The sequence below is a fragment of the Canis lupus genome, chromosome 26 (genome assembly GCF_011100685.1).
Source record: "Canis lupus familiaris isolate Mischka breed German Shepherd chromosome 26, alternate assembly UU_Cfam_GSD_1.0, whole genome shotgun sequence".
In the NCBI taxonomy this organism is placed as follows: Eukaryota; Metazoa; Chordata; class Mammalia; order Carnivora; family Canidae; genus Canis; species Canis lupus.
Genome location: NC_049247.1, coordinates 25,116,419 through 25,141,684, shown reverse-complemented (window position 1 = coordinate 25,141,684; position 25,266 = coordinate 25,116,419). Strand labels below are relative to the sequence as shown.

At 44.4% G+C, this 25,266-nt stretch overlaps 1 protein-coding gene across 11 annotated transcripts in view; it reads right to left on the bottom strand.

Moving 5' to 3' along the window:
• DEPDC5 (DEP domain containing 5, GATOR1 subcomplex subunit) overlaps positions 1 to 25,266 on the bottom strand; it is a 125,351-nt gene that overhangs the window by 22,827 nt on the left and 77,258 nt on the right. For 8 of the 11 annotated variants that reach the window (XM_038575740.1, XM_038575739.1, XM_038575741.1 and 5 more), the window contains 5 exons: positions 23,971 to 24,190; positions 22,536 to 22,669; positions 16,479 to 16,587; positions 13,476 to 13,541; positions 1,957 to 2,111 (listed from right to left, as the gene is read on the bottom strand). In XM_038575740.1, coding sequence (XP_038431668.1) covers positions 1,957 to 2,111; positions 13,476 to 13,541; positions 16,479 to 16,587; positions 22,536 to 22,669; positions 23,971 to 24,190 — 684 coding nt within the window. The remainder of the gene's footprint in view (positions 1 to 1,956; positions 2,112 to 13,475; positions 13,542 to 16,478; positions 16,588 to 22,535; positions 22,670 to 23,970; positions 24,191 to 25,266) is intronic. The other 3 variants (XM_038575742.1, XM_038575743.1, XM_038575747.1) reach the window with 1 other exon arrangement.

The window sequence follows — 25,266 nt, the reverse complement described above, 5'->3', positions numbered from 1 at the left end:
GGATTTGAATCTAGGTGTGCCTGTTTCCAGAGCCCAGACCTTTCTACCACCTGTTGCCTGAGTTCTTCTTCAGTGGTCTGACAATACCTTTAAACATGTGTAATACTCAGCAGCTGAGCCCAGATCACTAGGCATGGGATACTCATAGTCACCCAATACACTAAATCTGGGGCTTTATTCTAGAAGCTCCTCAAGTCCATAAAACCTCTCTCTTTCCTCAGTGTCAGCCTCCTCTTCTTATTTGGAGGGTCCAGGACTCAGTGGAGCATTTCAGAATCTCAGGTTTAAAAAAGCCTGTGAAAACCTCCCACAAAGTGAACTTCCTTCTAATGCTTGAGTCCCTGCTACAAGAGTCTGGACAAGAGGCTGTCTCGTCTGTGTAAACATCTTTTTTTTTTTTTTTTTTTTTTAAATTTTTTTATTTATTCATGATAGGCACACAGTGAGAGAGAGAGAGGCAGAGACACAGGCAGAGGGAGAAGCAGGCTCCATGCACCGGGAGCCCGACGTGGGATTCGATCCCGGATCTCCAGGATCGCGCCCTGGGCCAAAGGCAGGCGCCAAACCGCTGCGCCACCCAGGGATCCCTGTGTAAACATCTTTGATGGCAGAGAACTTAGCTCCTCTATGCAGCCCATTTCCCTGAGGCAGTTCTTTATCACAAAATGGGACCTGTTCTTTGTAATTTTCGTCATTGGTCCTGATTTGTGTCATTTTTGGTTTTCTCATCTCCAGCCTAAGAATCCTCAGTTCCCCTTTTCTTCCAAAAGCAGAACACTACCTGCTGCTCAATGAGGAAGCAGAGAAATGCACTCCCTCCCTGTGCACTTGGCAGCCCCTCCAAACTCCTTCATGTGCAGAGCTGAAAAATCAGCTGGGCTTGATAGGGATATAGGTCTGGGGGGACAGAAGAGTCTAGAGAAGTCTAGGCAGCTTGCTGCCTCTGAAGTGATCATCATCCCTACTGGCCAGGGTGAGTGAGGTGCACTGCACCAGATGCAGGAAAACTGGTACAGACCAAGTGACAGGGCGCTGAGTGACTGCTGACAGGGGCCTGCCAGGTGAGCTGTCGCAGGGGCCCTTCTGCTCTCAGATGAAGGACGCCAAAGTCAAATCTGAGACCATTTAACCAAGGACTTCCCAAGTCAGTAGTACAGTGAGGCAACCAGAACAAAGTAGGCACAGTATTATAAGGCTAACATAGCTGGGAAGGAAATCAAAAAGAAGTTTTTCAGATTTGACAAATTACATTAAGAGCTGGGGCTCTGGGGCACCTGGGTGGCTCAGTCAGTTAAGCGTCTGCCTTCAGCTCAGGTCATGATCCCGGGGTCCTGGGGTCATGCCCCATGTTTCGTAGGGCTCCCTGTTCAGCACGGAGTCTGCTTCTTCCTCTTCCTCTGCTTTTCCCTTTGCTTGTGCTCTCTCATTCATTTTCTCTCACAAATGAATAAATAAAATCTTAAAAGAAAAAAAAAAAACAACCTGGGGCTCTTTCTCAAGTAATTGAGGTCCAAGCAGATTCTTTTCCCTCTGGATACTTAAGAATAGGAAAAGAACAGCCATATTCGAGCACAACCAGCAACTTATCTGCTTTTCATTTCCTCAAGTGGCAGATATTGACTGCCTGCAATGATGTACCAGGCATCACGCCAGGTGCCATAATGAACAGGACAGACTGGGTCCAGGCCCCCTTCCCATAGCCCACTCCTGTACGATGCCTGACACTTTTCTGTGTCTCTGTGGGTACCTTTTAGCTGTTTGGTAAGGAAGGCAGGGCATAGATCCTTAGCCCCCATTAAACAGGTGCTGGTAAGACCTGACTGGCCTGGGCTTCTAGGCAGAACTCATGGCTGAGTCAGAACTTGGGCCCAGGACTCTGGACTCCCCAGGCTCCATAGCCTTTGGCCAGACCATCCCCACTGCCAGAAGTATGAGTTTGGGCATTCTGAATCTCACCTGCTATCACTGGAGTTTGCAGAGGGGAAGCTCTGTTCCCCTGAGTTCTGGGAGTTCCCAAAGGCCTGGCTGTTGCCTCTGTCCACAGACTGGCCTGTGCTTACCCCTAAACTGGTGCTGTCTAACACCGGGGTGGCCGTCTGGTCCAAAGACACCTGTAGAAAATTTGAAAATGAACAAAGCAACAAAATTCTTTAAGGCTATTTACATATGTGGTCCTTCCCATACCTCTTTCCTTCCCAGTCCCCAGTGGTCCCTGGTAGAAGAGCTAAAGGAGTCCAGCCCAGTCTCGTGCAGAGTGCCTTCCATCAGAGCAATGGGAATTCCTGAACCCCACACCAAGGCTGACAGGAATCCATCGTTCACAGTGAATCCCCAGAACCAAAGAAATGGCTCCAGCCCCTGACTCAAACCACAGATATACACTAAAGAAGAATCTCCACTGAAACGGTAAGGAAGTCAGAAGCATTCCTGATATACACTACCACAGTGTATATCACAGATATACACCAAAGAAGAATCTCCACTGAAACAGTAAGGAAGTCAGAAGCATGAGACTGAGAAGTGGGAGAGAGAGAACACAATTAGAGACAAATGGATGAATATCCCAGCTAGTGCCCTCCCTTACCATGGTTCACCCTTTTCCATCCCAATCCTGCTTTCCCGTGTCTGTCAGCGGGACAATCAACCTTCTAAGCGCCCAGGCTCAATCTCAGGGGCATCTAATAGCTCCCTTCCTTCTCCAGCTTTACCTCTAAAGAGAGGCTTAGTCCTGTGACCTTGTCCCTGCTGACTCACATGTATCTCTAAGTCATGCCTGTTCTACCAGGGGAAGGTTCTAAGTCTCCTAATCAACTTCCTCAACTGTAGCCTCTCCCCTGGAGACCCCACCTGCCAGCCACCTCCATTTTCTTCCTCCTAAAAGACAGTTCTAATCCCATCACTCCATGACTCTGAAATCTTTCAGGTCTCCCCATGAGCTACCAAACTCACAGGGCCCTGTGGATCCAGCACAAACAGCCCTGACCTGTGATGGCCCTGCATGGCTTGCTATTCATCCACATATATATTTCTAGCCAAATCAAACCCCATGTGTTTAATCCTGTGTGTTCTGCTGACCTGAGGTGCCCTTCCCTACAAGCACAGGCTAAAAACCTATCAGTCTTGATGGCCATTTCAAATGCTGCTCCCTCAGTAAAATGTTTTCTGACTCACTCCACTCCAGATCCCAAAGAAGAACCATCTCTCTCCCTCTCTCTCTCTCTCTCCCCCTCTCCTTTGGATCTCTATAACCCTCTTCTGGCAGCTGCCAAATTCTGCTTCATGTAATGGTTTTATATTGGTCTCATTCCTTTTAAACATCTTTGAGCATGGGAGTATGACCTATTTGCTTAGAAGGGCTGTACCCCATGGCAGATATCTGGAGAGAATAGCAAGCCTTCCAGAGCACTCCAGGAAAAATCTGACTCCTAGTCCCTCTCATATGGGGTTCTTGAATACTTCAGAATGGAGCTTTCTATAACCAAATATTTTGTTGGATGTTGTAAAAATCACTCCTTCTAAAATGGGGTTTCTCAGCCTTGGCACCATTGCCATTAGGGGCCAGATCAGTCTTTTGAGGGATGGAGCTGTGCCTTTTAAGATGTTGAGCAGCATCCCTGGCTTTCACCTACTAGATGCCAGTAACACCAGCCCCCATCACCACTCCCCATTCCCAGCTGTGACAATTAAAAATATCTCCAAATACAATCATATGTGCCCTGGGAGACAAAGTTGCCTCCAGTTCTAAAAGAACCATTCCCCTACATCAGGCTCAATGATTTGCAATAAAAGGACCACACAGACTTTGCTAGCACCATAATACACAGAGAAGTACATCAAGAAGCAGCTTGCAATCACTAATCACCATCTGCCACTAACCAGCAAGACTTAGAAACAGGTACTACAAATTAAATGAAAAAGCTAACTGTGTGAGGGGGGTGGGGGGGCTAGATCCAGCTCTAGGTGCCACCTTCCAGACTCCTGTAGTGGGTAAACTCTCATCTATGGCACCTGAGATCTGCTCCACCAACCTAAGCTACCAGAAACGTATATGGTTCCTACAGCTTTATTTTAGCAGGTATGTGGTTAAGGAGTTATCCTCTAAATCAGAAATTGGCAAACATTTTTGGTAAAGGAGCAGAGGGTAATTATTTTAGGCTTTATGGGCTAGATGGCCCTGTTGAAACCACTCCACTCAGCATGAAGAACAGGAGTAGCAGACAATGGAAATGAATGGGCGTGGCCCTGTTGCAGTGAGAATTATCTACAAAAGTAGATGGTGGGTCAGATTTGCCCCATAGTTTCCTGATCCCCTGCTCTGTATCATACAATGTCCATCTCTCAAGAGACTGCTTAGATCTTAATACCACGAAAAGGTTATGTTTCTCCCTAGCAAATGGTTTGTCTTTATCTTATGACCACCTTGAATCCTAGAATAGAGGTTTCCCACTTTTCTTTGGCTCCCAGATATTTTGGGACTGAATTTAGCACAAAACTCTAGATGCTTTATAAGACCTCAGATGATGTTCTATCTTATGTTTTTCTTTTCCTGAATTTCCCCATTTAGTCACATTTTATTCTGGACGTTGCATTTGCTTCCATAATCCACCTGAAGTAACTTTTTGGAATAAATAGGAGGACAAAGAAAGCTGGATGGACAGAAGTGCAGTCTTTGAGCAGAAGCCTAGAAAAGGCAAGTGGAGGGAGGTGCTTGCTGTTGGGTACAACTCCATTTTTTTGTTGTTAAATTGTTTTAAAGTAATTCCTACACCTAAAGTGGGGCTCAAACTCACAACCCTGAGATCAAGAGATTCACATTCCATCGACTAAGCGAGCCAGAGGTCCTGGAGGCAACTCCATTTTAAGAACCTTGTACAATGGGACACCTGGGTGGCTCAGTGATTGAGCATCTGCTTTGGCTCAGGTCATGATCCCAGGGTCCTGGGATCAAGTCCTGTATCAGGCTCCTCACAGGGAGCCTGCTTCTCCCTCTGCCTATGTCTTTGCCTCTCTCTGTGTCTTTCATGACAAATACATAAATTTTTTTTTTTTTTAAAAAAAGAACCTGTCCAAAACTCTCCCTACAGAGGTGGACACCCCTGCCTTCAAGAGTTGCAGTGAACGAACCAACGAAGTTTTGTGGAACCCATGTACCCCCTAGTATGATGTGATGAGAAGCATACTTCACCACTGAGGTATTCTTGTCAAAAACCCCTAACTCCACCATGAGAAAAACACCAAACCAGCCCAGATTCAGAGGCATTCTGCAGGATATCTAGCCAGGGCTCCTCAAGACTCTCTAAAGTCATTAAAAAACAAGGAAAGACAGAAATTGTCACAGACCAGAAGACACTAGGGAGACATGAAAACGAAATGCAACTTGGTGCCCTGGACTGGATCCTGGAACAGAAAAAGGACATTAATAGAAAAACTGGTGAAACCAAATAAAGTCTGGTATTTAGTTAATTAAACAACCAAGCCCTCAACAGTAACACCAATCCTGTCTCCTTCCTCTTTCCCATATGCTCAAAGCCACGGGACATAAGGGAGAGAGCCCCTCGAGGGATGACTTAGAGGTTAGCACCATCCACAACAGGCACCCCCAAGGACCCTCCAACTCATGTGCCTGTCAGCCCCACTGCCTTACACTGGAGTACCGGCAGCCACCAGGAAGCTGCCAAGTCTGCCAGTCCAACCCTACCAATATAACTTGAGGGTGGTAGACATAACATGTTACTTTGTCTTACCTGGAGACAAAATGGGCTAAGTGGCATTCCTGGTTTCCCCTCACCTGGCTCCGTTAGGGCATTTAGAGGCATCGTAAAGGGACTGGTGACAGAATTTCATATTCAGAGAAGTTTGGGAATAACTCTCAGCTCCATAACCAGGTTTTCCAAGGTTTATACTATCAGGGAAGGATGTAACATCTTTCCAAATCAAACCTCTTCCCACCGGCCCTCATGAAGCTTACCATCTGGGAGTGGGAAGGAAAAACAGACATGATACAAGGAATGTCCATATTAGGACAGCTCTATGCCCAGGAGAAGCTCGAGATGTGCGATCTCAATTGAACCACATTTTCTCCACAGTACAGCCTCCCTCTTCCATATGTCCATCCCAACCCCTGATTCTGAATGGTTATTTATATTTTCATATCTCAGCACCACTCTAAAAAAAGGAAGAAGTTATCAATAGACATATAATAAGATAAAATAAATAAATGAGAAAATCCAGGGAACAAGGATAGAAAAAAGTGAAAAAAAGAGTAAACAAGGGTAGGAAAAAATGTGAAATTCAGAGTCTCAATAAGTACTGTGCTGATATCGTTTTAAATATCTAGATCTTAAAATCTTAAAAAAAAAAAGGGGATCCCTGGGTGGCGCAGCGGTTTAGCGCCTGCCTTTGGCCCAGGGCGCGATCCTGGAGACCTGGGATCGAATCCCACGTCGGGCTCCCAGTGCATGGAGCCTGCTTCTCTCTCTGCCTGTGTCTCTGCCTCTCTCTCTCTCTCTCTGTGTGTGACTATCATAAATAAATAAAAATCTTAAAAAAAAAATCTTAAAAAAAAAAAAAAGGGATCCCTGGGTTGCGCAGCGGTTTAGCGCCTGCCTTTGGTCCAGGGCACGATCCTGGAGACCCCGGATCGAATCCCACATCGGGCTCCCGGTGCATGGAGCCTGCTTCTCCCTCTGCCTATGTCTCTGCCTCTCTCTCTCATAAATAAATAAAAATTAAAAAAAAAAAAAAAAAAAGGGCAGCCCGGGTGGCTCAGTAGTTTAGCGCTGCCTTCAGCCCAGGGCCTGATCCTGGAGACCTGGGATCGAGTCCCACATCAGGCTCCCTGCATGGAGCCTACTTCTCCCTCTGCCTGTGTCTGTCTGTGTCTCTCATGAATAAATAAAATCTTTAAAAATAAATAAAAAATGTCTAGACCTGTTCCAAGCAATACAGTAGCTACTAGCTATATGCAGCTATTCAAATAGAAGTTAATTAAAATAAAATGTATGGACAACTGGGTGGCTCAGCAGCTGAGCATCTGCCTTCGGCCCAGGGCATGATCCTGGAGTCTGGGATTGAGTCCCACATCAGGCTCCCTGTATGGAGCCTGCTTCTTCCTCTGCCTATGTCTCTCCCTCCCTCTCATGAATAAAATAAATAAAATCTTTAAAAAATTAAAAAAAAAACAAAGTGTAAAATTCAGGTCCTTAGTTGCACCAGCCTCTTATTAAATGCTCACTAACCAGGTGTGACTAGCCATCTGTGTTGGATAGCACACATACAGAGCATTTCCATCACTGCAACAAGTTCTACTGGACAACACTCTTCTAGAGCAAAGGTGGCAAACAAAAGTATGAAGAGGGACTGGTAGATATATATTGGCACAGCTGACTAAGTATTTAAAAAAAAAAAAAGGAAAGGCCACAGGCTGCTCCAAGGTCATGCAATTATCACTGGGAAGGAAGCAAGGCCCAGTTTCTAGCTTATTTTACAATATAAGACAGAAAACCAGTTTCTGTATGAAACTTCCTGATTTATAAATATTTCCAATCACTTCAAAAATTAAAAATGCATAGCAAGGCTGAACATGTTTTCAGGAGCTGGGAATGAAATGAATGTCCTGCAGGTAAAACTGTGCTCTTGGCAAAAGTCTTGCACATAGATTTCTGATAACAACCTGACTGAGGGTGGATGGTTTAGGTTAGAGCAATAGTTGATTAAGATGACCCTAGGTTTCTCTGGGGGGAAATGAGCCCTGGGGGACAGGAGTCTTTTGTTTACTCATGTCTCCAAAGACAGAAAACAGATCAAAGGGTAAAAAGCCCACACTGACTCTGATTTCCCAGGGTTCCGGTGAGCATGCTGAAAACTGCAGCCCTAACAACCGTGGCTTCAAAGTGCATTCTGCAAAAGCCTGGGGGCCTGTGGTAGCATCTCTGAGGCCATCACACCCTACACCTGCTGGGGGCTTGCAGCCTTCTCCAATCTCCCACATAATTAATGGTTCTATGTTTGTTGGGTTATAGTTCAGGGTCTGGTGTAAATTATCTATTGGGGGGATGCCTGGGTGGCTTATAGTTGAGCGTCTACCTTTGGCTTAGGGCGTGATCCGGGGTCTGGGGATGGAGTCTTGCATCGGGCTCCCTGTGAGGAGCCTGCTTCTCCCTTTGCTTATGTCTCTGTCTCTCTTTCTTTCTCATGAATAAATAAAATGTTAAAAAAAATTATCCATTAGGAAAGAAAGGGTTCCTTTTTTTTTTTTTTTGTTCCATTGTTTAAATAAACATTTTTGTGTCTATCTCCCCATCAGTATGCCTAAGGCAGTACCTAATGAAGTCCTCCCAAGTGCCAGCCTAGGTGCTGAAGAATCAATACGCAGCTGCCCTGTGGGAGTTCATGGGCTTACAGTCTCATGAAAGCACTAATCAAATCCCAGTCATACAAACACAAAAGTAGAACTGGGAGAAGAGCTGAAAGGAGGGGCGCTGGAACTCTGTGAATCTAAGATGTAGGATTTGACTAGATGACTAAGTTAACCAGGCACGGGAACAATGTGTGCCAAGGCACTACAGCAGGAAACCTGGTGCCTATAGCAGTGTGGAGAAAAGCTCCTGTCACTGGGGTCCAAGAGTGAAGAAGAGAATGATAGAAGATGAGACTAGAAGAGGAGGGCGGGCCTTGATGACACGGGACCTTCCAGTTCGTCATAAGGATTTTGGCCTTTATCCTAAAGGAAAGAAAGCCACTTGTTATGGACTGAATGGATGCCCCTAAAATTCACATGTCGAAGCCCTAGTCACCAAGTGATTATATTTGGAGGTGGGGGCCTTTGAGAACTGATCAGGTTTAGATGAGGCCATGAGGGTGAGGCCATGGGATTAATGTCTTTGTAAGAAGAGAGACCAGAGCTCCGTATGTCTGCCACCTGAGGACACAGAAGACAGCCATCCGCAAGCCAGAAGAGGGCCCCTCATCAGGAACTCCATGTGCCAGCACCCTAATCTTGGACTTTTCAGCCTCTAGAACTGTAAGAAGTCAATGCCCTCATGAAGCCCCCAGTCTAGGGTGTTTTGTTTTGTTTTTTTAAAGATTTTATTTATTTATTCATGACATACACACACACACACACACACACACACACACACACACAGAGGCAGAGACACAGAGGCAGAGACACAGGCAGAGGGAGAAGCAGGCTCCATGCAGGGAGCCTGACGTGGGACTTGAATCCAGGTCTCCAGGATCAGGCCCTGGGCTGAAGGTGGCGCTAAACCGCTGAGCCACCCGGGCTGCCCTAGGGTGTTTTATTATAGCAGCCCAAGCTAATACACTGTGGAAAGGTGAACCCTGGATGCAGGCTGCCAAAGGCCATTATGGAAGCAGAGATCATGATGAAGACTGCTTTAGGACCAAAGTGAGAAATGGTCACAGGGACCAGGGGTGGGGTGGTGGTGATGGAAGTGAAGAGAAGCAGGTGAGTCCTTGCTGGGCTGAGCCCCTGAGCCATGCCAGCTTGTGAGAGTCACTGGCTGGGGGTCAGGAGATGAGAGAGGGAAGAAAGCCTAACACCAGCTCAGGCCTCAGGTGGCAGGAGCCGGTCCCCTTGACCATGATATTCCTTCAAGCTCCAAACTGCAAACTAGAGGCATCAGGCTGACTTTTGAGGAAAATTTCATTACCAAGGGTTTCTCATGCCCTCCAAATTCTTGTGTCAGTTTGTGATGATAAAAATTGATTTCCAGAGAGCAGGGCACAGAGAGAACTGAGTAGCTCTGTTCTGGTTATCAGAATGACATGTTCATTATCATTAGGATGATGAATTGGTGGCACATGAAACTATTTTCCAAGACACTGCCCTGTTACCTGGAATCCTGTGTGCACTGCTGTCTGTTTTAATTTTACAGGCACTTCCTTCCCTGAGTAGAACCAGTCTGGGTGATGCCCTCCTCACCCTTGGCTAAAAGGAACTCCTTCTCAGGAGAAAGCTGTTGTGAGGGGCAAAAATCACCTTTGCGACTCAGTCAGGGCCGGAGGACTTAACTTTGCAAGGTCCAACAGGGTCATCACCGATTTTCAGAGACAAGAGGCATAGGAGAGGTCACCCAGGCCCAGTGCATTTTTATACACACACACACACACACACACACTCTCTCTCTCTCTCTCTTCCCCTCTCTCTCATTCAGGGAAAACAGCTGACTGGCCCAATCAAGCTGGTTCACCACCTGGTACCCCCTAGCCCCTATTCTCCCCCCTCTTTTCCCCCACACAGGTACATGTATGGAGAATTTACTACATGCCAGGGTCTGAGCTAATCACACAGATGTTTCATCTCAGTTCCCTCTCACAGCAATCTGACAAAAAAAACACAATTAGCCCCATTCTACAGATGAGAAGTCCAAAGTTCAGGGAGGTTAGTGCAGTTGCTGAAAGGCTCACAACCAGTCTGACACCAGAGCCTCCACACTAACAGTCTTTTAACATGTAGCCCCATTCTGTTAAGAAGCTCATGACCCAGGGACGCCTGGGTGGCTCAGTGGTTGAGTGTCTGCCTTCAGCTCAGGTGGTGATGATGGGGCCCTGGGATCGAGTCCCCCATTAGGTTCCCCATGGGGAGCCTGCTTCTCCCTCTGCCCCCTTTCTCTCTATGTTGCTCATGAATAAATAAATAAAATCTTAAAAAAAAAAAAAAAGGGAGCTCATGACCCATTCTTTGTGCTTCCTAGTCTGGGAATTAGGGTGGAAAGCAGAGTCTGCAGGAATAGGGAGCAGGCTCTAATAATCAGATGTCTGAAATGGACACAGAAACCTGGCACGGTAGGGATCCTATCTTAATTCCAGCTAGTATCTAGCCACCACATCCCATGCAACATGCAAGATTATTCCTGCCTCCTGCATTATTAGAAGTATGTTACTTAGTTTCCAAACATGTCTGGCTCTTTTAGTTACCTAGTTGTCCTTGACCCATTACTTAACTGCATGATGCACAGAAATATGCTCTATGGTATTTCATTCCCTTGAAGTCTGTTGAGAAATGCATTTTTTTTCTAATCCTCAAAACTACCCTACAAGGAAGATATTTTTATTTCCTTCAAATGAGGAAACTTCAGGAGGTTAATTAACATGCCTAAAGCAGCTCCCTGATATAGGGCTGAAAATGAAATCTGAAAGGAGCCCTCTGACTCCATCGTCCCATTCCACACACCATGCAGTGTGTTAGAAAACAAACACACACAAAACAAACACAGCAAATTCCATGTTATGTATATCTTAACACAACAATAATAAACAAAAACAAAGCATAATTTCATTTTGTGTAAGTACAGAGGATCCCTTTATATGAGCAGAGAAAATTTTTTGATTTATGTGTAAGCTTAACAATACTCTTGGTAGGTAATATAAACTTTGTGTGCCTCTCCTAACAGCTCATTTTTACATGTGATTTCCAATTGTGGGAACTTGTCCACTTTTGTTCCACCTGAAGCTATGTGGACTACTATTTAATTACGGGATTTATAAAACAATTATCTTATGGCTCTGCTAATTTTTCTTATGTTAAATTCTTTTTTTAAAAAAAAGATTTTTATTTATTTATTTATTTATTTATTTACTTACTTACTTACTTACTTACTTATTTGAGACACACACGGGGCGGGGGGGGGGGGCGCAGAGACACAGGCAGAGGGAGAAGCAGACTCCATGCAGGGAGCCTGATGCAGGACTCGATCCCAGGACTCCAGGATCACACCCTGGGCCAAAGGCAGGCGCTAAACTGCTGAGCCACCCAGGGATTCTTCTTATGTTAAATTATAATCCAAGTCCAAAACTTTTTACAAGAGAGTTTCTTATTAGAAAGTAAAAGGTTAGGGACGCCTGGGTGGCTCAGTGGTTAAGCATGTCTGCCTTAGACTCAGGGCGTGATCCTGGAGTTCCGGGATTGAATCCCACATCGGGATCCCTGCATGGATCCTGCTTCTTCCTCTGCCAATGTCTCTACCTCTCTGTGTGTGTGTGTCTCTCATGAATAAATAAATACAATCTTAAGAAATAAAAAAGAATCTTAAAAAAAAAGTAAAAGGTTAAAAAGTCTACCGTAAGTTTGTTTTAAACCAAAAATGCAGCATGTCTCCCACGCTCAGAGATCAGAGATTCTTGGATTAGACCTCAGAGATCCTACAGAGATTTGCCCAGGGTCACACAGCTCACTGGGAAAAGGCAAGTACAGACCTCTGAAGACCTGCACAGACAGGCACAGCACCATCGGACCTCTTAAGAAAGGGAAGACTCCAAGACTCAACACCCCCTTTGCCTCCAGGCATGGTGTGCTAAATGGTGCAGGGGCTCAGCCACTTATGATTTGTGTGCCTTTGACCACATCTAAGCCTCAGTTTCTTCACTTGGAAAATGGGGTAATAACACCTACACTTCATAGACTGTTGTGAAGACTGTGTGCAAAGCCTTTTGCACATTAAGTGGCAGAGTGAGGACTCAATCAATGTTGGTTTTCTCACTTTTGCCAAATAGAGATTCCTTAACCTTTTGCCCTTGAACCTCCCAAGTTCTGTCCACCTTAGTCCGCCTGACTCTGCATTAACCTTAACTCCTTAAAATCTCTGTAACTAAGTTAACTTCATATATTTAGAGGCCTCGATAAAGGGCAAGGATTCCAGTTTCTCTTTCCCTAGGACCTATCAGAATTACTGAATTGGAGAAGCCAGTTACTGAGCAGGGGTCATGAGTCAAGGCTTTTGGTCCTGGATTTAAATCCCAGCTCTACCCTGCACAGTGTAAAGCAGAACTTCTTTGTCCTCCAATTTCTCCAAGTGTCAACTTGGGATAAATTAACTCATAGGCCACATAGTAAGGATGAAATGAGAGAATACTACATGTTTGGCATAGAGCTACTGAAGACTAGGTTTGGAAGGCCTGTGGAAGCCTCTAGTCTGAACCTTTTATTTGACAAATGAGTTAAGGAAAGTCCAGAGGTGAGGTGAGCTGCCCACAGTCATCTACCATTAGCCTACAACAAAGCATATGCCTATTAATAAGTGTTTGCTGTTTGCACCACTTCCTGCCACACTGCTATGAATATATGAGGTTGTACTGAGAAGAAAAAAGTTAAGTGTTCAGTCCTTAAGAAAGCTATTTCATGTTGCTTATATTATATGGACAGAACATCTAACAGGGAAGATGCTGCTGATGTGGCAGATATCAGTGGCAACTACGTGGAACAGACAGGTAGACTTAGGAAACACGTGCGTCAATGCTGACGTAATCATCTGCTCTCCTGCATTAATCATTCGCGTCCCCCACTGCCACCACCAACCCCATGGTAGGGAATGCACACCTCTGAGACCAAATTCAATTTCAGCTGCCCTTCAAACTCAATTTCAGCCCCATTCCATCTGTTCAGAGCCAAGCAGAAGGCTTCTGCTGATGAGGCAGGCATGCGTGGGCTGCAAAGCCCTCTGAGTTTGACTGACCTGTGGGTAGAAGGCGGATGACGCTGTGCGAGGGCTGCGGACAAACTCCATAAAGAAGGCCCCGTCCTGAAGTCAGAGGAGGAGGAAGCAGCGGTGGCAGCAGCAGCAAATGCAAAGGAGCGAAGGGACGAATGTGGACCCATGGTGAATCATTGGGAAGGAGAGGGGTATGAAAGAAAAAAATAAAAAATAAAAACAAGGAGGGAAGGAGAGAAATAAGGGCATGGGAGGGGAATGGAGGGATAAAAGAAAGAAAGAAAGAGAAAGAGAGAGAGAGATCCACCCAGAAAGACTGTATCCAAATGCAAAGCATTAGCAGGAACTCACACCTTCCTGGGCAGAACGTCTCATTTGTGTGGGAGCAAGCACAGGGACAGAAGGTGTGTCCAAGCTCCCTCAGGGCTCATCAGAGCCTGGCTTGGATATTGCACCCTCCCACATAGCTCTGAACTTTATTCAGACCTATGTCAAGGGAGAGGAAAAGGCCACAAAGCCGCTTGGTGGGGATGCTGGGGGAAAGCCTTCAGGGGTCACTTCCTGGCCTCCCGCCTGGCTGGGTGACCAGCACCCCTCTTGGAGAGATACAGAAGTTTGAGGTTTTCAGTTCTGCCTGTTAATAAATATGGCAGCCAGATGGGAGAAGAGGATTCACTGCAGGAAAAGTTGGTGCTTAATTTTTTAAGCAAACAGGGGATCCAGAAGCAGCAATACCTTCTCCTCCACTGGTTGTATAACAAAATAACCAAGAAGTTGAGATATATATAGTGTCAGAAACATATGCACTCATGGGGTAGGGGTGGGGAGATCTCAAACTGCCTTCATCTCTGAACCCTATGCTTTTTTTTTTTTTAATTTTTTTTTTCTGAACCTTATTCTTGTGGAATATAAGCTGTCATGTATTTGAAACAAAAATGACACAGAGGACTTTCGTGAAGACCCTTCCTTTCTCATCTTTCTTAAGAAGTAACCTCTTGTCCCTTCAAAATATTTTTACTTTTTATGCATTATCACTGAAATTTGGAAATGGCACTTGATACATCTGCAGGTCTGCTTTCTTACAACTTTTCTTCAATTCTCAAAGTAGAATCATTGAAATATGTGGGTGTCCATTTTATCAATACTGCTGCCATTTCCCATCAACCACTTCAAATTTAAGTAACAAACCATGGATACATGTGGCTCTGGAGATGCAATTTCAGGGATCCCTCTCCACATCCAACACAAGACGCTGACTGAAGACTGCTGGCATTTCTGAGTATGGCACCCACAGGTCTTCCCTTGGGCCATCTCATAAAATCTTTGCTTCTCTCAACTTACTTGGGGATCTACATCTACTACAAATGATAACCATCCATGTAGATTTTGGTGTTAAGTTGGAAAATGAGAATGTTCCAAAGGGCAATCTACTATTTGGCCATTGGTGCATTTTAACCTTAGTGCTTGTGGTTCCGTAAGTTCTCAGTACTGTTCCAGGCATTGGTTTTAATTCTCAAAGATGGCAATAAGTATGGGTAACAGCTAGTGGGCTACACACAGGGTGTTTATGTACTCTCATTGTTTCATCTGTGTCCCGTCTCTGCTAGAACATATAGAAGCAGAGGTGCTAACCACTGCTGAGATTTATATAAATGTGAAAAGATTCTTCCTTGACTGACAGATCATTCTTTATGTAGACTATCCTTGGGACTGTACCTAAAGTCATTTCCCAGGGCTGGGTGAGCAAACTGCAACCTGCAGGCCAAATCTGGCTACTGGTTTATTGTAGTCTGTGAGCTAAGGATGGTTTTTAAAATTTAAAATGGATGTACAAGTATTTATGTTTAAAAAAAAAAAAGTGCCTACATAATAGCCTTGATCTTGCCTCTTGGCTAACAAAGTCTAAAATATTTATTTAGGTCTGCCAACTTCTAATTTATAGAATACATAAGCTGCCTACAGCCTCAGTTGACACTCTTTCTCAGATTTTAATCCCTGCATCCTCATGGGATAAATTTATCCTGAAGATATAATAAGAGATATATTTAAATAATTATGTGCAAGGATGTTTGCTGTATTATTTATAATTGTGATATAGTGTAGAATAACTGTAAAAACTGTAAAAACTATCCCATAAGTAAAAACTTATGGGATAATTACCCAAAATTCTTTTTAAAAATCAGAAATCTACATTCTTAACAAAAAAGTAAGTCATAAATGAAGGTCTATCCATATGATGAAATATGTATTTTTTTAAAATCATGTTTTTGAAAAATACTTGACTAGAAAATTTTCAAGATATGGAAGTGAAATAAACAAATACATAGATAAGACCGACAAGTATACAAATTGGCCAGTTTTGAAAAATAAAATACATCTACTGAATCTCTTCCATCTCCTAGCAATAAAGACCAGATAAGAGAATGCACAGTAGCTCACCCTCCCATACCAGAATGATCTCACATTCTGAATTTCCCTGAATAAGTAGACAGAGCCATGTTTATTGGTCTTAAAGGATACAAAAAGCATGACCTATGGAGGTTTTGGCCCCTTTACTGTACTTGCTATTCCATACAGAGGCCTCAGGCTTTGATCTTTTCCCCCACAGGATGCTTCCATTTGATTACATTTCTCAGTAGTTTAAGCAAACTCATGGGAATTTCTTTATCAAAGAGTGAGTTCTCTTAGGAGCTGCCCCAGTAGCTTTCTACCACCCATCTAGGAGAGCCAAAGATGAGGCTGAAGGAAAACCAGATGGCCAATTTCACAGCTTGAGCCAGATCTTGGGACTTGACCAATATAGTTTAATTTGACTATGTTGCATCTGCATTTATCTAGCAGTTAACTTCCTTAAAACTGCAAGCAGAAACTACTTCTATAGAAATCATAATGCTTAAGAGGGCTCAGGGTAGAATTCATGAAATCCTCAGCACACTCATCCCTAGATTAGAACGGCTATTCATTTTCCCCTCCACATTGGGTCCCTGAGAGCACCAGGCAGCTTTCTGCTGGAGTGGCTCCCTTTACCTTTCGTGGGCTGTCCACGTAGGTGGGAGTCATGGCAACGCTGCTGCTCTCAGCTGGCTGGGAGGCGCTCTTGCCACCGTGCACAGCTGCCTGCTGTTCTCCTAGGCACCTGAAAGATGGAAAAACACAGGTCTGTAGCTTGCTGAAAGTCCCCTGGTAAAGGGCCCATGTTAGCCAAGATGAAATGAAGACAGTCCTGTTGTCACCTCTGAAACATACACTTCTGCTTTGTTTCTCCTTCAGGCCAACACAATACCCTTAATTACATTCATTGTCCTGAGCAATCACCAGTCCTCCCAAGATAAATAAGAAAAGAGCTCAATTTAAAAATCACTATGGCAGTACCTGATGATTTGAAAGGTTTTACTTTGAAAGGTCAAGTGACAAGGTTGGAGTGACTCCATCCATGAACGTCATTATTTTTTTAATCCTCTGGGAAGACTTGTTCTGTTTGTATTAAATATACCAGTAGAAGCATTCTGAAAATTAGCGCTGCATTAACATGTGGCATAAACTATATGTGGAATTGACTCTCCATACATTTTGAAGGTTTATATGTTAACTTTTCAAACGCACACATTTATATCCTCTCAGTCACACAAATCTGACACTCTTTCGTAATCCAAGAAAACTATGGTTTTCTTATATTTTATCCCATCTCAGTTCTAATGTACATAAAAGCATGTTTCCACGTTTATTTTCCTTTTACCTGTACTAAAGATATTTATGAGCTAGTATAACTTAAATGCTCCCCCAAATTAGGTTGCTTCAACACATCACTGAATTTTTATTTGGTAGATTCCAGAAGTCTCACATTATAATCTTAAATCTTCATTATTATTGCAACAAAGACTTCTTGTGGTGGACACTGTGAGGCACCACCCAGATACCTCTGCTGTGACCTTGCTGCCACAGTAGCTGGGCCTATTGCCCAGCAGGCTCTGCTGTCAGCCCCTTCAGGGACAGCCCCAAGTGCAGAGCAGCTTTGTTCAAGCTCTTGCTCCCCCTCCCCCACAGCTGCCCATGCACAAGGAATGATCAATGAAGGGATGTACAGGTCTGGCCATGTCGGTCCAACTGGGTTCATCTCTGAAGGCTGTTCTAGTTTTAGAGCTTGAATGAGGTGGCCCAAGGCTGTCATTGGGCCTGCACTGCACCTGGGCTTCTCCCTCTGTCCATTCTTGCTTCCTCCTCCTTCCTACACAAGCTGAGCCCAAGGACTCTCCTTAATAAACTCCATCTCTTGTCTGCCTCCCCCAAGAACCTAGTCTGTGTCACTTCTCTACTCTTAAATTCTGACATGTTTGTTACAGATTGTCAAGTAATCTTGTACCGGAGATTAAAAATCAGTTTCCATGGTAACATGTTATACTCTTTTTTTCCCCCTAGTTTTTATTATGGAAAAATTTCAAACACCGACAAAAGTAAAAAGGATAAGATAATGAATCCCTACAAATGCACTCCCCCAAAATTTCATGTTTCATCTATACCCCTTACCTACACATCCCAATTATTTTGAAGCAAAACTGATGCATATCATTTCACTCACAAGAACTTCAGCATGTACTGTATCCCCAAAAGAAAATAACTTGAATAAACATAACCAGGGATGCCTAGGTGGCTCAGCGGTTGAGTGTCCAACTTCGGCTCAGGTCGTGATCCTGGAGTCCTGGGATCAAGTCCCACATCGGGCTCCCTTCATGGAGCCTGCTTCTCCCTCTGCCGACGTCTCTGCCTCCCTCCCTCTCTCTCTCTCTCTCTGCCTCTCATGAATAAATAAAACAAAATCTTTAAAAAAGAAAAGAAAAAACATAACCACAATTCCAATATACTTAAAAATGTTCTAATATCAAATATTTCCTCAACTGTCTCCCCAAAATTATTTGTATAGTTTGTTCAAAACAGGTTTCAATGAAGGTTCCTACGTTGCAGTAAGTTAATGTCTCTCAGCTCTCTTTTCAGCCATAAGTTCTTCTTCATTTCTCTTTATCTTTACAATTTATTTGTCAAAGAAATTAGCTCATTTGCCCTGTAAATTCAGAGTCTGGATGTGCTGATTTTCTCCCTTTACTGTTTATTGTGTTCCTCTGTGCCTTGTACTTCCTGGGAACTGGAAGTTATATCTAATGGCTTAAGCAGATTCAGGTTCAATTTTAGGCAAGAACTCTTCTTCTTAAGTGGTGTTGTATATTTCTATCTGGAGGCCTATAAGGTCTGGTGGTCTCTCTCTGTGATATTAGTCACCGCTGGTTATCTCTGTGAAATCTACAAGTTCATTAAAGATCAAACATGGTAACAGTCTATCATTCCTTCTATACCTAGTAGCTGCAGTGCTGAAAAAAGACAAACTGCCCTACCCCAATTACTTGGTTACTCTGAGGTGTAATTCATATAGGAAAAGCAGAACAAATGCTCAATTCTTTCCCATGTCCCTACACCACACTGTCTCTATCACATCGAAATGTATTTTCCTCTGAGCCTCATCCGCAAAACGCACACTGTGACATTCTCTTGTACTTCTCCGAGGCTGCGGGGACAGGAAGCCCTGGTTACCCCCAGTGTCAGATGCACATGACAATCCCCATTTACTGAGTTGCCTTGCTTGTGATAATCTGTGGACTAGGAACCAGGGATTCAGAGGCAAGTAAGACCCTGTCCTTGCCCTTGGAGGCTCCTTGTCTAATAGCTCAGAAGAAGGGGACCGGGCAGCCTGGGTGGCTCAGCGGTTTAGTGTTGCCTTCAGCCAAGGGCCTGATCCTAGAGACCCTGGATTGAGTCCCATGTCAGGCTCCCTGCATGGAGCCTGCTTCTCCCTCTCTCTCTCTGTCTCTCATTAATAAATAAATAAAATATTTAAAAAAATTTAGAAGAAGGGGACCTGCCAGAAAACCACCAGTTATATTATATACGTGTATATGTGAAAACATACACGGAGGCACACTGCCTTCTGCCGGAACCGGGTTGCCAGCCAAGCCTCCACAGAAGCAGTGACAACTGCCTTTTGGTGGTCTCTGCCCTGACTTGGCTGTCATCGGGTTATCTCATCTGTTTGGAGCAGCTGAGCCAGCACCGGCTGCCCCGGCTGGTCCCTGCCATGCAGACAATTGGCAGAAGGCAGAGACTACTGGGACCTCCCTTCCTTGAGAGCCTGACTAAACATACATGACTTCAGATACAGAATAGATGAGAACTAGAAGAAATTGACAGTTTATGGTAAGATGGCAGGACTACAGGTGAAATTTCAAAAATTCTTTTCCATATCACCATAGCATTATTTTTCATGATAAACAAAACTAGATCTGCCTGGTGCACCAAAAGCAAAAGAAAAGCACACAAATAAAAAACACTGTGTGAGCAAATATTATATAAAGGTCTGGCTCCCTCTGCTCTACCTCCTACATTGAGAAAACGTAGCAAGTCACCCAAGAGCACCCAAGAGAGTAAGGAGAGATTAAGTCTCAGGTCTTTCTGTCCTGCCTCCCTTTGGGGTTAGCTGAGAGTCTCTCCCTTTGCCTGGGGGGTGGGGGACACTACCACCCCAACTATCCTTCCTCTTCTAGTCTGAGCAGAAAGAGGCTCCTTGGAGCGTACTAAATGATGACTCACTGACAAATTAAAATAAGATCCCCCCACCCCCAGCTTCACACCCCTCCCAGCAACATATGTTCCTTGTTCTTTTTTCCAGCAGGAAAGATCTGTGATTAGTTACAGGGAGAACCTGCTGGGCTGAGATCTGGGCTCTTCTCTCAATCAGATGAAGGTAAGAGGACCTAGTGCCCTCAGTAAGGAGCCTAACCTACCTCTGCTCTCTTCCTCTCATTTGCCCCGCACCACCATAGTGTCCCCGCCAGGTTCCCTTCTCTTCCTGTGTGTCCCTTTCTTTCCATTCATTATCACCCTCTTTCTGCCTCTGTGGCCTCTTGCCTGACTAGTAAGAGCCTACCAAGGGTCTCCACCTCTTAAGGCCCATCTTCCGGGCCTTCCTGTACATGGGGCTCATCTCCAGAAACACTTCTTGCCAAAGACACTGACTGGGTATTTCATGATATTAAGAAATGGCTGTAACCCTTTAGATAAATGACAGTATTAGGACTTTTTTTTAAAGGAGTACTTCTCGGGATGCCTTGGTGGTTCAGTGGTTGGGCATCTGCCTTTGACTCAGGGTGTGATCCTGGAGTCCCACGATCGAGTTCCACATCGGGCTTCCTGCCTGGAGCCTGCCTCTCTTTCTGTCTCTCATGAATAAATAAATAAAATCTTAAAAAAAAATAAAATAAAGGGGTACTTCTCTTTCAGTGATACATACTGAAATATAGATGAAGAGATATGATGCTGAAATTTAATAAGGAATAAAAAGGAAGGTGAGAGCAAGTGGGATATGAATGAAATAAGATTGGCCATAAGTTGATGATCATCGAAGCTGCATGATAAGTAACAGGGATTTATTCTCCTAGTTAACTTTAGCTGTTTTGAAATTTTCCATTAAAAAAAAAAAAAAAAAAGAAACTTGCAAAGGATCTCTCTTCCAGTGAGAACATAAAAGGACAGCTTAGCATCCAGCTTTCCACCTGTCTTGAGTATGCCTCAAGCTCATTTGATGTTACTTTTGGAAAGCCTGATGCACACAGGTTCCTGCTGGGCACGACACAACCTCTCACACCAGACAGACAAGGTCTAACCTCCCCTAACATCTGTACAGGGACTCTTCCTCTGTCATTTCATGACTATTTATTGTGCACATCCTATGTGCCAAGCACAACACACAGCCTCTGTCCTCAGAAAACAGGCAGGTCCAGGGAATGTGAGTAAATCTTGGTAAAATTCTGGTAAGGGCTCTAACGGATGTTGGCCAAGAATGCTAGGAAGCAGAATCTGAGTTGGCTGGGAGGATGAAGGGGCAGTGAAGGCTCCCAGAGTGGGTGCCACCTGTACATAAAGTTATTTCTTCCTCTTGCCCAAGTGCCTTCTTGCCCCCACCCCTCTGTATAGATGCTTCCTTTCCTGTGAGGCCAACTCAAATCCTACCTCCTGGGATGCTGTCACTGCTCTCCCAGGCAAGACATGACCCCGCCAGTGTCCTGGGAAATGGAGCACTTAACTGTTTATGAAGGGACCACACAAATGCCTAGAGAAGCTGGCCAGGTCACATGCAAGTCCAGGACCAGAGGGTATGCTGGTTCTCTGATAAACCAGAAAGTATATGCCCATTCTAAAGTACCAGCCCTCACCTGGCTGGGTATGCATGTGGACCCAGTACTATAACTGAGGCTATTCTATTTCTAGAAAGGCTGGATTTTTATCTATTATCTATAATATGGTGTTATGTTGTATTATCTGTAATATATTATTTTATGTATGATATATACCATGTTGTGTATACTATACAGTTTCTCACATACAAATTCATATAAAATCCCAATTTGCATTTGAAATCTTCAAACTAAAAAAATATGGCTCAGATATTTTAAAAATATTTTGTGTCTTTAGGGCACTGAAACTATTTTGTAATGGTAGCTACATGTCACTATAAATTTGTCTGAAACCCACAGAATGTACAACACCACATCTAGTTTGTAATGTAAACTAGAGACACTGGGTGATGGTGATTTGTCACTGCAGCTTCATCAGTTATAACAAATGTCCCACTCTGGTGGGGATGTTGACAATGGAGGATGCCATGCAGGTATGGAGACAGGATATATGGGAAATCTGTTCCTTCCACTCAAGTTTGCTTTGAACCCGCAACTGCTCTAAAAAATAAAATTATTAAAAAAACCAAATAAACAAACAAAGAAACCCCACTATGTGGGCCAAAGCAAATGTATCCGTAGTTCAAATTAAACCCCAGACTGCAAGTTTATAATTTCTGGCATATTTCATGTTATTTGGCAATTACTGGGTATTAACCCAGCTTTCTGCTCATGTATACATACATCTTCTTAATTTCAGACTCCTTGCAGACAGAAATCATACTTCACCCCCACTCACAAGGTGAGGCACTGAAAACCTTTGTAGCCGGTGGGGTGGGGATGAGTCTTTCCCCAAGCAGGCACTTACTTCTGACTGGCCTCCATCTCCAACAGGGCGGACAGAGCTGAGGTTCCCTTCTTCCCAACTGGGGGGCCGGTCGACTCAAGGGAGTGTGTGGCAATGGGCCCAGTCATCTGCAAACCTTTCATGGCGGTCCCTTTCTAAAGCAGAGAAAAGGAGACAAGGCCATCAGCCCAAGTGGGCTCCCTCAGAGCATGCCTGCTGCATCTGTTGTGCTTCAGGCTCTGGAAATCCAATTCAGTGAGGCAAGCAACATGGGCTCCTTTTATTTGGTAAATCCTGAAAACTGCTTTTTGCTTGAACTGAAGGTTTGAATGCCTGTTGACTCAAAAGTGCCTCTTTGAGGTGGATTCCACAGATCATTCCACTCTACCATGGATCTAGGAAGTAAATAATGTTTTACCTAAGTCATGGAAGAAGAAACTGAGTCCCAGAGAAATTAAGTGACTTATCCCAAATCTCACTGAAGCTGGAGGTCAAGTTCTAATCATCTGGTTTCAAGACCAAAGCTCTTTCCACCATGCAAGGTCTTTTGGAAATGTTTCTTTTTTTTCTTTCTTCCCTTTTTTTTTTTTTTTTTTTTTTGAGATGTTTTTAATCATCAGCAAAGTTATGTACAAAGGGTAGCCAGTGTGCAGGGAAGAATGCTGAACTTGGGGTTAAAAAATCAGTTGGTGATGCAATACTATTCACACTGAAAAGGAATTTCAGACTTGGATGAATCCCAGAGGCATTATACTGAATGAAAGAAGGCAATTTCTCAAAAGATTACATTATATGTTTCTGTGCACATGACTTTTGGAAAAGACAACAGTATAGTGACAGAGAACAGACCAGTGGCTGCCAGGGGTTACAGATGGGGGCAAAGGTGACTATAAAGGGTAGCATAAGGGGTTTTGGGGGAGTAATGGAAATACTCTACATCCTGATGATAGCTATAGTGGTTACATGAATCTACACATCTGTTAAAATTCATAGAACTGTACATACACATGCCCAGAATTCCAGACCTGTCCTTTATTAGATGGGTGTCCTCAGACATATCCCAACCCCATGATCCTCAGTGTCCTCACTGGGTAGTATGTGAATGAATGCCCATGGTACTGGAAACTCTAAAAGTGATATAAGAGTAGGCAAGTATTGCTGCTGTTACCCTCAAGTGACTTTTGCTCAGTAACCCAGGAGAAGCAGCTGGCTTGACATGGTGTCTCACCTGGGAAGAACATGAAGGAGCTATGTGTCCTCAGGTGCCACACAACACTGCCCACTGGCTGCCTGGTGACCCTATCCCTCCTTCCCTCACCCTTCACTGGAGGAAAACACACTGTTTTGGATTTAAGAGAAATGGTGGACACTTGTAGAGTAAATAAACTGGCCAGAAAGAGGGCCCCGAGACAGGAAGAGACCAAGCCCAGACCCCAAGGGGCCCATAGAGCCCTACCCGCATCATGCGATCTGAGCGATGTCGCCTGCGGATCCGGTTCAAACCCTCCACGAAGCGGATAAAACCATCCAAGAGCTGCCATTCCTCCTCGTCTGCCCGAGGCCTGTCCCCATAGATGTCGCAGTGGGCCTCCCCTTCTGTGATGCGCTTAGTGGCAGTGACACAGGCTGGCAGCAGCAGGAAGCGGGTCCTCCAGAACTTCAGAGACTCAATTAAGCTGTGAAGGGCCAAAGGGAGAAAAGAGGTGATGGTTAGCACAAGCAGATAATAAAAGCACTCCCGGGGCACCTGGGTGGGTCAGTGGGTTGAGTGTCTGACTCTTGGTTTCAACTCAGATCATGAGATTGAGCCCTATGTTGGCTTCTGTGTTCAGTATGGAGTTAATTTCTCTCCCTCTCCCTCTGTCCCTCCTCTCAACTCACACATGCCCCCCCCCCAAATAAATAAATAAATCTTAAAAAAAAAAAAAAAAAGTATCTGCAATGAAGGTTCCATTTCAACCCTGTCTTTGGAATTGGTATGTGAGGGCCATCTCCCCTTGAGTATGTTCATCTGATGCCACATCTCATGGCTTCATTTGAAACACAAGATCTAGAAGAAGACCACAAAAGGTGCTTTTAATTTCCATCCCAGAGATGTCAGGATGCTTCTGTGCACCCAGACCCAGTGGGGTTGTGGCTTTTTATCATCACAATCATAAATCACAATCACAGAAATTAAAAATAAAATGAGACACCACAGGTAGTCAAGAAAAAGGTTAAGAACATGATCTAGGGATCCCTGGGTGGCGCAGCGGTTTGGCGCCTGTCTTTGGCCCAGGGCGCGATCCTGGAGACCCGGGATCGAATCCCACATCGGGCTCCCGGTGCATGGAGCCTGCTTCTCCCTCTGCCTGTGTCTCTGCCTCTCTCTCTCTCACTGTGTGCCTATCATAAATAAATTAAAAAAAAAAAAAAAAAGAACATGATCTACACTGACATTCTATCAAAGAGCACTTCATCACTGAAGTTTCTGTCATCGTTTTGTGGCAAAACATGCATAACAAAATGTACCACTTTATTATTATTTTTTTTAATGATAGAGAGAGAGAGAGAGAGAGAGAGGCAGAGACATAGGCAGAGGGAGAAGCAGGCTCTACGCACCGGGAGCCCGATGTGGGATTCGATCCCGGGTCTCCAGGATCGCGCCCTGGGCCAAAGGCAGGCGCCAAACCGCTGCGCCACCCAGGGATCCCAAAATGTACCACTTTAACAATCCTTAAGTGTACAATTCTATGCCATTAAGTACATTCAC